Source organism: Sparus aurata, chromosome 4 (genome assembly GCF_900880675.1).
Source record: "Sparus aurata chromosome 4, fSpaAur1.1, whole genome shotgun sequence".
NCBI classification, from domain to species: Eukaryota; Metazoa; Chordata; class Actinopteri; order Spariformes; family Sparidae; genus Sparus; species Sparus aurata.
Genome location: NC_044190.1, coordinates 38,578,019 through 38,594,912, shown reverse-complemented (window position 1 = coordinate 38,594,912; position 16,894 = coordinate 38,578,019). Strand labels below are relative to the sequence as shown.

Here is a 16,894-nt window from a genome sequence, read left to right as displayed (position 1 = left end):
GGCTAACAGTTAGCCAGGCTAACGTTAGCTACGTCTGCATAACTGTTATAACGTTAAACTTATAAATATACTTTTTACATACCATTCGCCTTATACACAATCGTCTTCTACGTCTTATCATCATCAGTTGGTGCATGTTGATGTGTTGGATGTGAGCAAAGAGCTGCAGTAACAAAACAAACGCTCGTAAATAATCCACACGACCTGCCATTTTGCCGTTGCTGTGTTTACTTCCGCTTGTGTGACGCGGAATGACGTCCTCCCACTTTGGTTCCACTTAAACTGGTGTGAAAGCGGGCTGGTTCGCCAGACAGCACCAAGGTTCTGAGACTCCAGAACCAGAACCGTGCCAGTGTGAAACCGCTACCAGATAAAACCCTGAAGATGTTGCTGTTATGTCCGATGTTGTCATTAATTAAATAAAATGCTTGGAAGAAAAATAACATCCTCTAACTCAGAGTTAACATACAGTTAACACAGCTGTGTGATTAGAAACACAAAGATATGATGTAATCTTAATATCCCTCCTCCTCGTCTCTCCTCAATAATAATGCTTTTAATGCCATTATTCATTTTTCTCTTTTCTCCGCCCGCCCCCGATCACCCAAAGTGGGAGACTTTCACCACCAGCCATTTGAAATTGCTTCCTCCTTTATTTCCTCCGTCATGTCCGCCTCTCTCCAGCCTCACCTCCTCCCTCAGGTCTCTCTCTCCTCCTCCCCCTCTGTCCATCTTTGCCTCTCTCCCCTTCCATCCTTCCTCCCAATTGAGCCAAATTACCTCCATTCATTTAGGCCCCCGACAGGTGAATTAGCCTACATGGAATAATTCTTAGATTGAGTTCTCCTCCAGTCCGTCCACGTTCTAATGGAATTAGCCGAGATAAGAGTCCTGAGGAAGTCGGCGTGATTTAAACGTGACACACGGCAGAAATCCTCACTGAGCTATTTTAATTGAGTGATTTGTCTATTTCTTAATGGCACCAACGTGCGGACGTGTTGGGAATGATGCGGAGACGGCGGCAGAACTTGAGCTTTAACTCGGCCTCGATCCTTTTCTGTTCACTTCTGTCCGTTCCCTGACGCTCGTTGTGAAGACCTCTCAGATTCTCAGCATAATGTGTCACCTGTTAACCTCCTGATGGTTCACAGAGCCGTGTGTGGAAAATGGAGAGTGACTCAGTCAGAGAAGAAGAATCATTAGTCCTTGGATTTAAATAAATAATAAGAACTCATTCTTGTATTAAACTGTCCAGAAAATGACCAGATCTTTGTTATATATTTTTGAGTTGTGCAGGTTGCTCAATGTACCGCTACGTTTCTATAAGTTGTCTATAAACGAAATCTAATTTAAAACTTTACCTCGTCTGTGAACATGGGTGCCTGAGTCACGTCAGATTCTGTTCAGTTCTGCTGGTTGTTCAGTGGTGTAAACATCAGCAGTGAAGCGAGTTTGATGTTGGGATAGTTTGTGTTTATCTGCTCTAAACAGCCAGTTTACTCTGCTGTGCACCAGCTGTGAGCTAATGTTAGCAAGCAATTCAGGTGAAGGAGTGAAGTCAGCACTCAGCAGAGACTCTGGTTCTGGTTCTGGTTCTGGTTCTCTGTCTCCTCATCTGTTTGTGAAGTAAAGTCCATTTCCCCTTCAGCTCCAGTCGGCAGTCAACATTACCTCCGGATCACTGCTGCAGTCAGGCTGATCGACAGGAGGGAAGATAAATCCAGAAAGTCACAAAGTCATCTCTGAGTTCTCCTCCCGTCGATCAGAGCAGAACCTGACGTGACTCCAGGTGTTTATTCCTCCGGAGTGTCCAGTTCTGATCCGGACTGTCCAGCCAGCTGCAAACGCCTTTTTCTTTGTTTTGTCAGTGAGCGCTCTAGTGGCAGACGTTTAAAGGGATGTTCCGGTGTAAGTTTAATCCATGGTCTAAATCACCGTGAAACTGTGTTAGACTCCCTCTCGAGAGATCAAGTTAGCAGACCGCTAATTTACGGAGTTTTATCAACCTCAGAAACGACCGCACGACAACAATACACTGCAGTAAATGGATCCAAATATAAACCGCCACCAAAAAGCCACAAATAATGCTCAGAACAGCACCAAACTTCAGCAACAGTACAAATAGGGTCTCAGCACATAGTCCGGGGCATCTAACCTCCGCTAGCTTAGCTGGATTTCTATTGTGAAGCTAAAAACAGATTTCAACTCTCCTCCATCAGCTTCCGGGTCGGGGAAGTCCCGACGCGACGATTACCGAGTGCGGTTAGAAATGCTCAATTCCGTTCTTTTCCCTGTCCGCTCTCGATAATAACTGTTATAAACTGGCAGGTAAGACACATATGAACTTTGATTGCTTTTCCATGGAGTCATAATCATACATTTTCATCCATGAGCCGCGGAACTCTACTGCACTCGGTAATCGACTCGTCGGGACTTCCCGTCAACAGGAAACTGCTGCAGAAGAGTGGTAAATTTAGTCAGCTTTTCAGTAGAAATCCAGCTAAGCTAGCGGAGGTTAGATGCCCCGGACTATGTGCTGAGACCCTGTTTGTACTGTTGCTGAAGTTTGGTGCTGTTCTGAGCATTATTTGTGGCTTTTTGTTGGCGGTTTATATTTGGATCCATTTACTGCAGTGTATTGTTGTCGTGCGGTCGTTTCTGAGGTTGATAAAACTCCGTAAATTAGCGGTCTGCTAACTTGATCTCTCGAGAGGGAGTCTAACACAGTTTCACAGTGCGTTAGACCATGGATTAAACTTACACCGGAATATCCCTTTAACTAATGATCATATGTGCCTCCTTTCATGGCTTTATATCCCTCTGTAACACTTCATCATAACATTATTAATAAATGGTACATTTATAGTTAATTGCACGTTAATAGTTATTTCATCATGTCACTAAAACAGTTCCTTCAAGCAGGAACAGAAAACTTTCCCTCTGTCCTGCTCAGAGTGTTTCTCTGTGGTGTGACTGTTGCAGAGACAGTGTTAGCAGCCTGGCTACAGCTAGAAACCCTGAAAACGCTGATCTCAGAGTCAAACACCCAGCTGGATTAATAAGTGTGCTGTTGTTAGAGAATAACTGATTTCAGTTGGTAAAAATTCACAGGAGCCTTTGGAGGGATGAGGAGGATTCTGAAAAACATGTTAAACAACGTTATATTATCTGTTATATATCTCTGATTTCAGTTTGAGAGACAACCTTTCTCTTTCAGCATGTCTGACCGCAAACACTCATATTTATTGTATCCGTTTCTGTTTTGACACCGACCCAGATGCCAGGATGAATGCCCGGTCGGCACCTACGGGCCGCAGTGTGCCCACAAGTGTGACTGTCAGAACGGGGCCAAGTGTTACCACATCAACGGGGCCTGTCTGTGCAACGAGGGCTTCAAGGGCCCCAGCTGCCAGGACCGGTTCTGTCCCGCTGGCCTGTACGGACTCATCTGTGACAAATACTGCCCCTGCAAAACTGCAAACACACTCAGGTGCTTTAACTCTGTACAACACAGTACGAGCAGAAGAAGGTTGTGTATGAATCCCTGAAACTGTCGACGTCTTTGTTCTGCAATGTCAAGCAGTTTTTGTGCGGATCCTTTCTTTACATGTTTGTACTTCTTCAGTTATAATCCATAAAACCTTCATTTGAGATCTGAAAGGTTGAGTTCAACATGTTTCAGAGTTCTTAAAGTGCCTGGTTCAGGAGATTCAGTCTTCATCTCCGCCCTCCGCGCTGATGTAACGTCAGGTGAAGTGTCGTAGTCCACAAAACATTTCTGGAGCTTCACAGCAGAACAGAGTTGCAGCATTCTGCTAAACAGACGAAGCAACTGAAGCACCGAGATCTCAAATTGATTGGAAAAGATGTTATTTACAACAGTGTGCACGTGCATCCACAAGCCCGGCTGCACGTCGAGGGTCTAGATAACGTCTTTTTTAAAATCAGTTCATGATCTCGGGGCTTCTGGACACCAGACAAGCTGTAAGGGGCCATTTTAAGTTTTTTGTTTGTTTTTTTAAGTTTTAAATCAAGTCTCCAGCTTCTTCAGGTGTTCAGCAGAATGCTGCGACGCTGTTTAACTGTGAAGCTCCAGGAATGATTTGTGAACTACGACACTTCACCTGACTTTCTATCATCAGGAGGAGGAGAGGAGGAGAGTTTTTGATGAACTGTTCCTTTCAGTAATGATTGACTGACTTCTCCTCTTTCTCGTCCTCTCAGCTGTCACCCTCTGTCAGGAGAGTGCACCTGTGCAGCGGGATGGGCGGGGCTTTACTGTAACGAGACGTGTCCGGCAGGTTACTACGGCGAGGGCTGCAGGGAGCTGTGCGCCTGCGCCAACGGAGCCGACTGCGACGGCATCTCTGGAGCTTGTGTGTGCGCTCCGGGTTACATAGTAAGTAGAGAAACACACCGAATCCAGAGAGGAGATGATGATGATGATGATGATGATTCACATCTAGTGTTAAAAACGCCTGTTCAGACTCACATGAAGAGCTGCAGGAATTTAACAAGAATGATTTTGAGTTATTGAATGTTTGTGTGACTTTTCTTGCAGATCTGACAACATGAATATACAGTTTTCAGTGGGGACGGTTCTTTGTTTCATTGAGCTGTTGTTATGTGGAATAACCACAATAACTCTGACTTTCTGCACAGACAGATGATTAAATACACGTTTTTAAAAAATTTGAGGACTGCAAATGAAAATCCTATCAGAGCACAGCACACCTCCTCCTCCGCCCATCGCTACGTCCTACTCTCACCGTACTACACGCTGCAGGATGTCACTTTAATCTCATCAGGGAACTGAGACACCAGTGAAATTAACTCCTGCAGGACTCCTCTGTGTGGTTTCTGTGGTTGCCATGGCAGCCAGTTGGGAAATGTTTCAACCATCATCAACTTAGACGGCAGACTGCTGACTTTGGCAGGAAACAGCGGAGATGTCGACGGTTGCTGTGTACTGTATGAAAGAACAATACGAGTCCAGTCGGTCTTTGTAATGAGCAGGTCCAGACTGTGTTCTGTCAGTCAAAGAGACCCAACATCCACTGTGAGCGACAGCAGTGAGGAAACACTGACATTTAACATTCAGTTAGATTATTGAGATGGGTCGCTACAACATGCTAACCTCACCTGGTACATTAAAATCTGCATCATCATAGTCAAAACAGATTATACACACTGAATCCACTCGGACTCTCGAGTCGATGGACATGATGGTCCCACAGCGCCGTGCACAAAGCAAACAGAGGCGGTGTGAAGGTGGAAAAACTCCTAATTCATTAGGGACAACTTTGAGAAACAGTCGAGTGAACAAGTCTGAGAACGCTCTTTAAAAAATGTCCACAAATGTCAGAATATCTCAGTTTTTGGTTTGTACCCCTTTTGCTTTAATGACAGCGTGCACCGGAGCTGCATGGACTCCACAAGTTAGTGTAAAACCTGCAGACTCATGTTTGAGCCCTGTGTCCACGTAGCGTCTTTTTCTGAGAGCCAGCATTGTTTTTCAGTCGTTCCCACTGAGAAGTGAGCATACGGCGGCAGGCGGCCGCCCAGAGAAAAGACACAGCGCCCAGCGAGCGCTTCAAGTGGAAAAATGTTCAGCTTTTCAGAAAGGTGGCAGTGACGTCACGTGGCTTTTTTTCTTTTTGCTGACGAAGGCGATAATATTCACCATATTGTTGTCTTCTATGGATCATGTCATGCACCATAATCCTCCCCACTCTGATGTCACACAACATGAGACAAGACACACTGTATTTGTGATACAGTGGATGAGATGCATGGCAGCTTTTGCATACGTCAGGGTCGACAGAACCTGGAAAAAAAGCCTCACGCAAACCGTCCACTTCGCTTTTGATTTAGTTTATAGACAACCACGTGTCCGCGCCTCAACCTTCATCGGGTTATCTTTCAGGTTAAAGTGAAACTCACGCCATAATGAAACCTCGGGTCCTTTTGTGAATGTACCCGAGTCAAACCTTCGTTTAAAAGCATAATTACGATGAAAGAGGCACTTTTAAGATTTACCATATTTTTGTTTTCAGGTCAAACTCATTTTCAATGGGAGTGCTACGGGCACTTTTACGATAGCATCAAAACCTCTGTTTTTAAAACAGTAAGAAGTCTCGACACAACATGAAACTTTGCTGGTAGTATCACCAGGGTCTCTACACATGAACACGAGCATTGAGAACATTGTTTGTGTACACAGAGTTTACTAAAAAGAAGGTTTTTGAACAACTCACGTTAGCAGTAGCTTGTTCCGCTCGCCGCCGTCCTGCCAGTGGAGAAGTGTCGATCTCAGAATGTGACGTAACCTGGAGGACAGTTAAGGTGGAACTACTGTCTTCCAGCAACAACTATCCACGCCAGATCTCACGTTACTTTTCCTGCTTTTTATTTTAGTATTGTTTCTTATATGAGGCTCCTTTTTCAACTTCAAGGTCAATATTGTTTTTCGCTAACGACAAAACAACAAATTATCCTGCATTTATATGGAACTAAGCTTTAGGAGCGTTCCACCTTAACTGTCCTCCAGGTTACGTCACATTCTGAGATCGACACTTCTCCACTGGCAGGACGGCGGCGAGCGGAACAAGCTACTGCTAACGTGAGTTGTTCAAAAACCTTCTTTTTAGTAAACTCTGTGTACACAAACAATGTTCTCAATGCTCGTGTTCATGTGTAGAGACCCTGGTGATACTACCAGCAAAGTTTCATGTTGTGTCGAGACTTCTTACTGTTTTAAACAGAGAGATTTTGATGCTATCGTAAAAGTGCCCGTAGCACTCCCATTGAAAATGAGTTTGACCTGAAAACAGAAATACGGTGAATCTTAAAAGTGCCTCTTTCATCGTAATTATGCTTTTACACAAAGGTTTGACTCATATACATTCACAAATAAAGCCTCGGTTGCATTTTGACGAGAGTTTCACTTTAAGAGATGAAATAGTTATATGGAGCTGTCGTATGTTGTTTTGAGTTTGCCTCGTTGTGTTTTCTTACTGTCTTACTGAATTTGTATTAATGTCATTCAATAAATGAAGTATTGTTGATTAAAATAATGGAGACCCCGGGAGGAGAAGCTTCTGTGTTAATACAGAAGCTAATTAATAATTGAATTAATAAACAAACAAACAATCCTGAATCAAATCAAATCAGGTCGAATCAATTATTTTTTTATACAGCCCAGAATCACAATCACATTGTGTGAATCTGTGCAGTGAACAACACTCTGGGTCCAGCCGTTGCTTTGTGCTCTACAGTTGTTACTGGATACGATGATTGGATCGCAGCAGTAGACACACAGTACCTCAATTTTAAGTGATCGCTCACCAAAAATCACCTCCGCTGTCGACGGTGTGCGAAGCTAAAATGACATTTTCACCACCTGCCTTTCTTTGTGAGGGTTTTAAGAGAAACAGCGTCATTGATCAGGAGGCTGTGCTGCTGCTGCCGAGCAGCCGTCCTCATATATCAACCAGAGAGATAACGTCCAAATCCTCCACCAGCGTCCAAACCTTTTTGTAAACAAACCCTTTTATAAATCCTTTCTATTCCAGCGTACATGAAAACAATATTCAAACAAAGAAGAATACGATGTTGTGTCTCCTCATAAAGAGTGAAGCTGAAACGCAGTATGGAGTCAGAAGTGTGGTGTCTGTGTTCGGTTGTGGACACGTGGAGATAATGTGTGCCGGCTCGGCGGCTGCAGGTGCAGAACATCATCCATCAGCTGCTGGTGACGGTGCAGCTTCTCTGTACAGTTACATGGTGTGTGATGGAGGCGACTGCAGGTGCAACCCCGTGATATAGGTCAGCCTGCAGGAGAGAGGCTGGAGGTGTGTGTGTGTGTGTGTGTGTGGGTGGGTGTGTGTGTGTGTGTGTGTGTGTCAGCAGTTAGTTTCAGTTCAGGCTACAGTGGATTCAACACTTTATTACAGCTGCTGTTTTTAATGTGTGTTTAATTGTTCAGCACCTCCATCTTTAAGGCCTCAGTGTCGCAGTCAGGACTGGTTTCCTTCAGCTGCTCCTGGTTTATTGCCACAGTCACAATTCTTCACACTTCCTTCTTTCCTTCATTCTGCCTGTTCTCCTTTCCTTTTTCTGTCTTCCCATCCTTCTTTCATTTCTTTCTTCCCTCTTTTTTTGTTCTGCCTCCTCTCTTCCTTTCCTTCTTTCCTTTGATTCTTCTTTTCGATCTTCCTTCCCTCCCTCTAACTGGTGTGTGTGTGTGTGTGTGTGTGTGTGTGTGTGTGTGTGTGTGTGTGTGTGTGTGTGGTGCAGCAGTAACTGGTGTGTGTGTGTGCAGGAGTAACTGGTGTGTGTGTGTGTGCAGGATTAACTGGTGTGTGTGTGTGCAGGAGTAACTGGTGTGTGTGTGCAGCAGTAACTGGTGTGTGTGTGCAGGAGTAACTGGTGTGTGTGTGTGCAGGAGTAACTGGTGTGTGTGTGTGCAGGAGTAACTGGTGTGTGTGTGTGTGCAGGATTAACTGGTGTGTGTGTGTGCAGGATTAACTGGTGTGTGTGTGCAGCAGTAACTGGTGTGTGTGTGTGCAGGATTAACTGGTGTGTGTGTGTGTGCAGGATTAACTGGTGTGTGTGTGTGCAGGAGTAACTGGTGTGTGTGTGCAGCAGTAACTGGTGTGTGTGTGTGCAGGAGTAACTGGTGTGTGTGTGTGCAGGAGTAACTGGTGTGTGTGTGTGCAGCAGTAACTGGTGTGTGTGTGCAGGAGTAACTGGTGTGTGTGTGTGCAGGATTAACTGGTGTGTGTGTGCAGCAGTAACTGGTGTGTGTGTGCAGGAGTAACTGGTGTGTGTGTGCAGGATTAACTGGTGTGTGTGTGTGCAGGAGTAACTGGTGTGTGTGTGTGTGCAGGATTAACTGGTGTGTGTGTGTGTGCAGGATTAACTGGTGTGTGTGTGTGTGCAGGATTAACTGGTGTGTGTGTGTGCAGGAGTAACTGGTGTGTGTGTGTGTGCAGGATTAACTGGTGTGTGTGTGTGTGCAGGATTAACTGGTGTGTGTGTGTGCAGGAGTAACTGGTGTGTGTGTGCAGCAGTAACTGGTGTGTGTGTGCAGCAGTAACTGGTGTGTGTGTGCAGGATTAACTGGTGTGTGTGTGTGCAGGAGTAACTGGTGTGTGTGTGCAGGATTAACTGGTGTGTGTGTGCAGGAGTAACTGGTGTGTGTGTGTGCAGGAGTAACTGGTGTGTGTGTGCAGCAGTAACTGGTGTGTGTGTGCAGGAGTAACTGGTGTGTGTGTGCAGCAGTAACTGGTGTGTGTGTGCAGGATTAACTGGTGTGTGTGTGTGCAGGATTAACTGGTGTGTGTGTGTGCAGGAGTAACTGGTGTGTGTGTGCAGCAGTAACTGGTGTGTGTGTGTGTGTGCAGGAGTAACTGGTGTGTGTGTGTGCAGGAGTAACTGGTGTGTGTGTGTGTGTGTGTGTGTGCAGGAGTAACTGGTGTGTGTGTGTGTGTGGTGTGTGTGTGTGTGTGTGTGTGTGTGTGTGTGTGTGTGCAGGAGTAACTGGTGTGTGTGTGCAGCAGTAACTGGTGTGTGTGTGTGTGTGTGTGTGTGTGTGTGCAGCAGTAACTGGTGTGTGTGTGTGTGTGTGTGTGTGTGTGTGTGTGTGTGTGTGTGTGTGCAGCAGTAACAGTGAGGACCCCTGACGTGCTGACTGTCACCGTGGACAGCAGAGTCGGGACGCCGGCGAGCAGAGAGAGAGACGAGACTTTGATAATTAGACGGAGGACGCAGGTTGAGCAGACGAGAGCGAGATGAGCTGAGGATGAACGTCCGTTTGGTTTACAGCAGCTACATTCAGATAGATGTTGCTCTCAGCCGAGTGTTATTGATTCAAACGGAATTTATGCTGCGCTGGTAACTCACAGTGTGTGTGTGTGTCACTGTGTGGACAAGAAACCGAGCTTTAAACAGAATTTGTATGTGGTTTGTCACCACTTTGGACACATCGATCAATACCTGTAAACAGGTGCAGCTCTGGGCCCAATCTGCAGAGCAACACTGCTGATCTTTTCATAGCATGAAGAACTGTTGTGTTGTTTCAGTGAGAAGGAAAGAGTTACAGGTTTTCTCCCAAACAAACGTTATTTACAGTCTCTGAATCAGAAAACTGACAAATCCTCCAGAAAACCTTCCGTAGATATCGTCACAGATTCTAAAAGCCTCGTGGTCGTTATGTTTCTGAAGATATCTGTGATTACATCCTTTGCTTCTCGATCAAATCATCGTTTACAGGCTCCTTGTGGAGTGTTTGGCTGCGATAGAGTCAAACGAGTGATTCACAGCATGAAGACCACAGATGACTAAACATGGACGTACTGTAAACAGTGCAGGATTCAAAATACTATCAATGGAAAGGGAAAACGTTTAAAGAAAAACTGTTGGACCTCAGAGATACAGACAGTTTAATTTGGTGAGTAACACCGAATGTGTTGGTTGACAAGAAAACTCCACAGAACAACAGAATTTATCGACTCGTTTAGTTTAAAATGCAGTAATGAAAACTCTGACTCCTTTAAAACAAATAGTGCTGCTGCTGCTCAGGATGCAAACAGACAAATTAGAAATCATTTCTGGCAGTTGAAGGCTTTTTATCTCCAAAACACCGAAACACAAGCCTGTCTGTGAAGGCAACTCAGCTCCCAGAGTGAATGTTAGCTAAGGACGTTCAAACTGAAGGTTTCTTTATGATGCAACTTTACATTTGTTGTTGTTATTGCTTCGTTTTTTAAAATAACTGTTTTAGTTGCCACGATCACAGATGCTGAGGGTCCGACTTGGCCAGTTCTGGTCGCCACAAACAGCTGGAAATGTTCGCAGGTTCGCTGAAGCTGTGGTTGGTTGTTCTGCTGGTTTGCAGAGAATAACAGCTCATATTATATCCTGGAGACTCGGCTGAGGCAGCTACAGTCTGGTAAGAGTGCAGCTACGTCAAAGGCTCAAATTAGGGAACTAAATCACTCGGTCGAGTTCAGCAGTAACAGATCCTGACGGGATTTGAACTTCAGCCTTCCTCATGAAACTCTGAAGCGCGACACACCCAGCAAACACTAATCAACACAGAGGTCCAGTCATGGTGCAGATGGTCTTCACTTCATGTTATCAGTCTGTCCATCCCGATATGACTGATGACGGTCAGATGGCACATCATGACTTTCTCCTCGTGAGCAGAACATTTCCCTCAAGCTGTCAGTTCTGTTTTCTGCCCCGTCTGAATCACTCCGGGGTCAGACGGGAGGTGAAACTGCCGCGAGGCGCCCTGAAGCGCCGCCTGCTCCGCTGTTGTGTCCATATTTACGTCTCTTTTATTTTGTCCACACGCCGCACACAAATCTGACATGAGCGTTTCAGGCAGAGGGGGAATATATGAGAAACAAAGACAAAACAAACATGTTCTTTAGGCATTAAAGTGTAAATCTATTCTACATTAACCCAAAATACAGTTATGAACCTGAATGTGAGCAGAATTTGTCTCCTTTAACTGAATTTAATTGGAGCCGTAATGCTGAATACAGTACAGTCCTACTTTTTTGTTCCCTTTGTAGAAATAAAATCAAACCAACAAAGCCGGCGAGCTCGACTGAACATTTGACAGGATGTCCTCGTTAACCGAGCGCGTCCCGGTGACCTCAGATAAACTCCAGCGCAGCCGCTCGTTACCAGTTACAGAAAACATCACGCTGAGCTGAAACACGGCACACGTGTAACGCAGGAATTCATCCACTGATACGGATCTTTGTGGATGTTTTATTGGACCAGAATCTAATTCTGATCAAACAAAGACTCATTTCAGAGTGTTTGCAACATTTCTGCATCGTTTTAAAGCCGGTTCATTAAGGACGATGTCATCTTAACGAGGTCTTTTAGAAACATGTTGGTTTCTTTGTAGCCTTTCTCTTCCCGGGTCGTGTTGCTGAGAGCAGCCTTGTGTTTTCCAGGAATCCCAGCTCACACTGTAACACACACGCACACCTGAAGGCAGGAACGTGTATAATGAAGTGCATTCTGGTCAATATTATCCAAAGCTTGTGGGCGGGGTTATAAACCCGATGACCCGCCGGCCTGATGATGCTGCTGCGATCCATAGAGGAGCGTCTAATTAACTCGACTCTCTCTCAATTTATCCTTCAGTTTTGTTTTTTTTACCTGAAATAATGTTTTATGTAATCCTCCAGTTAAAAGACCAACGCTGACATGTTTATTAATTTGTTTTATTAATTTATTTACTGCAGAGAAAAGAAGAAAAAAATAGAAGCAACACGCTGATGAAGATCCGCAATGAATTCAGAGTTGCATGATAAATATCAGGATCCATCGATCGGCGTGTATTTGTTATTCCACAGGTCACTTGTTAGAACTCTTCCTTCCCCGGGGAAATTGTAATGGTTTCCCGTATCGGACCACACGTTATTTATTAACAAAGTTTTTTAAAAAAGTCCTTAATTCACCAACTTTTTAATAAGGCTTCTCCTCTCTTCTCCTGTCTTTGCACATTTGGCTGCCTTTGTGAATATTAGATTAATAGCGATTTAAAGGCAGCAGGTTGGAAGCAAGGCAGCTTTAATTAGCACAGTTTATATGTTGAAGGTCCTGATCAATGCGACAGCGAGCTGGAGGTTCGGATTGTGCCGAGCTCACTCTCACAGCATGCTAACAGAGCAGAATAAGGTTAGACATCCTGCTAATGCCAAGCTGTCCTTCCAGCGGCTCTGACCATGTACTCTATTGATTGGACAAGTGCAGATGTCATGTTTCTCAGTGGGGACGCCATCAGTGATGATCGCCCCTCTCCTCCATAATGCATGCACTTCTATGCTGCTTTACATTTAATGCCGGTTTATAATGAATTTAAAGATGGACCCTGAGTGAGACCTGTTTCCCTGGAGATGAGCAGCGGGAGAGAGAGATGGTGACAACTCGCTGTCAGTTAGGTCTGGTGTTCGCCGAGCTGCAGTGATGCAACCGAGCCGAGCAAGACGTCTCATGAAGAATAAAGGAACGACTGACAGTGAATGAGGGATGTAGTTATTACAGTAGCTAGCAGTTAGCGTAACACTGCAACCTGTCAGGGTTGGTTTGGGTTTTTAGTTGAAAGATTATCCTCATGTGTCATGTTTTATTTTCCACTTCCTGTCTCTGTCTGTCCCTGTGTATTTAAACAGGTTACATTACATATATTCTTTCAGGGTGCTGGTAGAATATGTTTACATACTTTCATTTTCATTTTCTCAATTTTTTCTCACATGGTGCATCACTGCAGCATCCCTCTTCACGCTGTGTCTTGGATGCTCCATTTTAACTGCAGAGTGAGACATCTCGCCTCAGTTCGATCTTTGGTGAGAGTTGGAACGGCAGGATGTAGCCAATCAGAGGCAGAGTAGGGCGGGTGATGCTGAGCGAGGTAGTGTGATCTAAAATAACGCTTTGTCTGCTGACTGACTGGAGTGTAAATATTTACAAATAAATATATATGTACTTAGATGATCCCATAGTGACACTCATAAATGTTTTATTTTCCACTTCCTGTCTCTGTCTGTCCTCATGTATTTAAACAGATCATATTATGCAAATTTCCAGATTCATACTTTTCTTTCGGGTTAGGGTTAGAATATGTTTACATACTTTCTTTTTAATTTTCTCAATTTTTTCTCACATGGTGCATCACTGCAGCATCCCTCTTCACGCTGTGTCTTGGATGCTCCATTTTAACTACAGAGTGAGACATCTCGCCTCGGTTCAATCTTTGGTGAGAGATGAATTGGGCAGGATGTAGCCAATCAGAGGCAGAGTAGGGCGGGTGATGCTGAGCGAGGTAGTGTGATCTAAAATAACGCCACTACAGCAGCAGCAACTGTTTGTCTGCTGACTGACTGGACTGTAAATATTTAAAAATAAATATATATGTATTTATATGATACCATAGTGACACACATAAGTAATGGAAGTGAAGGCTCGACTCCAAACCAGATAAATCATCAGCCCAATAATAGAAAATGTACATTATCAGTTATCGGCATATAAGAAATTAAATCCAATAACATGAAGCTAAATTGCTTTTATTGACTGTGTGCAGCATCAGCACACAGCAGGTGGAGGTATGCACCTTTATCTTGTCAGCAGCCAATAAGAACAGACAACAACAACAACAACAAACACTGTTGTTGCACACCTGACATCAAACAGCTGCAGCTGTGTAGAGCCGCGCATGTCGTCACTGGTGTGGATGTTTTTTTACAAGAAGAACTCGACACGAAGGAAAAAGTCTGATCACAGCTGGAATATCAAGTAAACTACATCTGAGCCTTTCTCACACTCAGGTGCATGAACAAATCATCCGAATGTTGGTTTGTGTTCTCGGTTATTTCTTTAGTATCAGCCACGAGAGTCAGGTGATTATCGGTTCAGCTGAATAAAATCCATAACGTGCATCTCTAGATTCCAGTATTTGACGGACGAGGAAGAGCAAAGCAAACAATACAATGTCAACACAACACGTGACGTAAACGTTTCTTACAGTCAACACAATGTTTACTCTCGTCCGCCATGTTTACTCGGCAACGTGCGGATCAAAGTTTTCTCCAATTTACCGAGTTCTTATTTTGACTTTATTCCAATAATTCGGGCGGCACATGAACGTTTGTTGGCTCATCAGTCCTGTTTTCATCCTGCGTATTTCCCCCGTGTGGGTTGTTTACTTTTCTTGGATTCTCTTTTAGTTGCTGTTTGTTCCTGTTGCCTCTTTGTGCGTCTTGTGTTTGAGTCCATTTCAGCACAAACACACCTACGGAAAAAACACGCAGATCGAACGCATATCACTAAATCTGTACATTGATTTAGCAGACAGACGGGTCACGGAGTCACAAACAGTGTGATGTGATGGTACGATGTAAAGTGTGTGTGTCATGTTTGGTTGTGGATGTTTTTGATGCAGTATATAGAGCAGAAATGTCATCCTTTGAATTCAGACACTCAGATAAAACACCCGAGGCGACGTGTAGTGCTCTTTACTACAGAGTGAATAGGCAGCGTACGTTTCCTCAATAGAAAGGCCCCCCGGAAACTTCTATTGTGCTGGGTCATTGTATTTATCTGGATAATGGCCAGTATAGCCTGGATAGTGACTAACACTGGGTTTTTGTATTGATATCGATATTTTCAGGTTAATAAATAAAATAAAAAACTCCCTCACAAACAGAATGTTTGCGCTGAAACACACAAAGTAGGAGAAAATTATGAATATTGATATAAACTCGAAATTTACAAGACAAAAAGGGCAAATCATAAATACTTTATTGATCTCTGAGGGGAAACTGCTACGTTACAGTGACTCCTGCAATGGAAATATCATATTATAGAGAGATTAGATGTAAACAGAGAAGATAATAAGAAGTGCAAATAAAATATACAATTAATCAAATATATTAACTGGAAAATATGTAGCATCTATTTTTAGATGTGTTTATATTTAGAAATAGAGATGTAACATTTGTGCCTGCTACACTAAAACTACAGTGTAGATAATCAGTATGTGGAAGTCGACAGTAGTAAACAATATAATGTAGTAATAAGTGGCAGTAACAGGATGTTTTCTACAGTATAAAGACATTTTACATAAAGAATCTTCATCATTGTAAAATATAAACAGTTTATGTCTTCTTGTTTTAAGATATCGAGTGTTTGGTTGAAGTATCGGACATTTGTGTGATTTAAATTATGATTTTTAAAATAAGTAACTGAAGTGAAATACAAAGTGGCTGAAAAGGAAACACGTGACGGAGGATAAACTAAGACGTGTTGGCCGTCCTGCTGTGACGTGTGATCAGTTGTGTGATCAGTTGTGTGATCAGTTGTGTGTCCGTCTTTGTCTCCAGGGGGACGACTGCTCCATCAGCTGTCCCGCGGGTCTCTACGGGACCAACTGCACCTCCTCCTGCTCCTGCCACAACGAGATCTCCTGCTCGCACATCGACGGCTCCTGCATCTGCAAAGAAGGTCGGTTCAGCTCAGACCTCATTTATGACCTCGATCCTTCTGGTCTTTAAAGCTGTACCTTTAAAGTGTCACGTGTGTTAAATCTTTGCATTAGAAGAACCTGAACGTACTGTAACTGTTCAAAACTGTTTTAATGAAAACAGTCTTCAAAGGTAATCAGCAGAAAAATACAAACCATGAATATAATGAACCATGTGTGGGACGATCCTTTGATAACCTGAATGAAGAAATAAAACAATGTAGAAACAAACAGAAGCATCCGTTAGTTTGGTCCAGTGGTTCCCAACCTCAGGTCGGGCCTCTCTGAGGGGCCGTCCAGACGAGAACGCTCTTTTGTTTAAACGCACATTTCTGTATCGTTTTGGCCGACCGTCCACACGGATCCTGAAAACATGCTTTTTGAAAACGGGTCTCAGGGTGGAAAAATCCGAAAACGCAGCCCTCCCTTTTCTGTGGACGGCGAATCAGAATACTTTTCCAAAACGATGACGCATCGCACCACCCCGCTGAACCCCCGCACGACATCTCATAACAACAACAACAACAATGGCGGACTACGTGCTCGTGTTCGTGCTGCAGAAGATATTGAGCCTTTCTTCATCTTACTCGTCTTGTAGTTGTGTGAGTCGCAGCAGCAGTTCGACCTCATTAACGGTCCCACACAAATGATTCTGGTTTCCTTTCACTTGCCAGTTTAATCTTCTCTTGTTGTGTTTGGATTCTCCGTCTACTGTCTGTTTGTTTACAGTGCGCAAGCTTAATGCGCATGCTCCGTTCTTCTTCTTCTCCGTTTTGGTGAATGTCAAGCGCCACCTAGAGGCCTGGAGTTGAACTACAGCGTTTTCGGTCGTTTTCAGTGGAT

At 44.0% G+C, this 16,894-nt stretch overlaps 1 protein-coding gene across 1 annotated transcript in view; it reads left to right on the top strand.

The window, feature by feature from the left end:
• The window catches only part of LOC115579671 (multiple epidermal growth factor-like domains protein 11), a 147,427-nt gene that overhangs the window by 114,476 nt on the left and 16,057 nt on the right, over window positions 1-16,894 (top strand). The window contains exons 10-12 of the mRNA XM_030413250.1: window positions 3,278-3,490; window positions 4,225-4,399; window positions 15,912-16,032. Coding sequence (XP_030269110.1) covers window positions 3,278-3,490; window positions 4,225-4,399; window positions 15,912-16,032 — 509 coding nt within the window. The remainder of the gene's footprint in view (window positions 1-3,277; window positions 3,491-4,224; window positions 4,400-15,911; window positions 16,033-16,894) is intronic.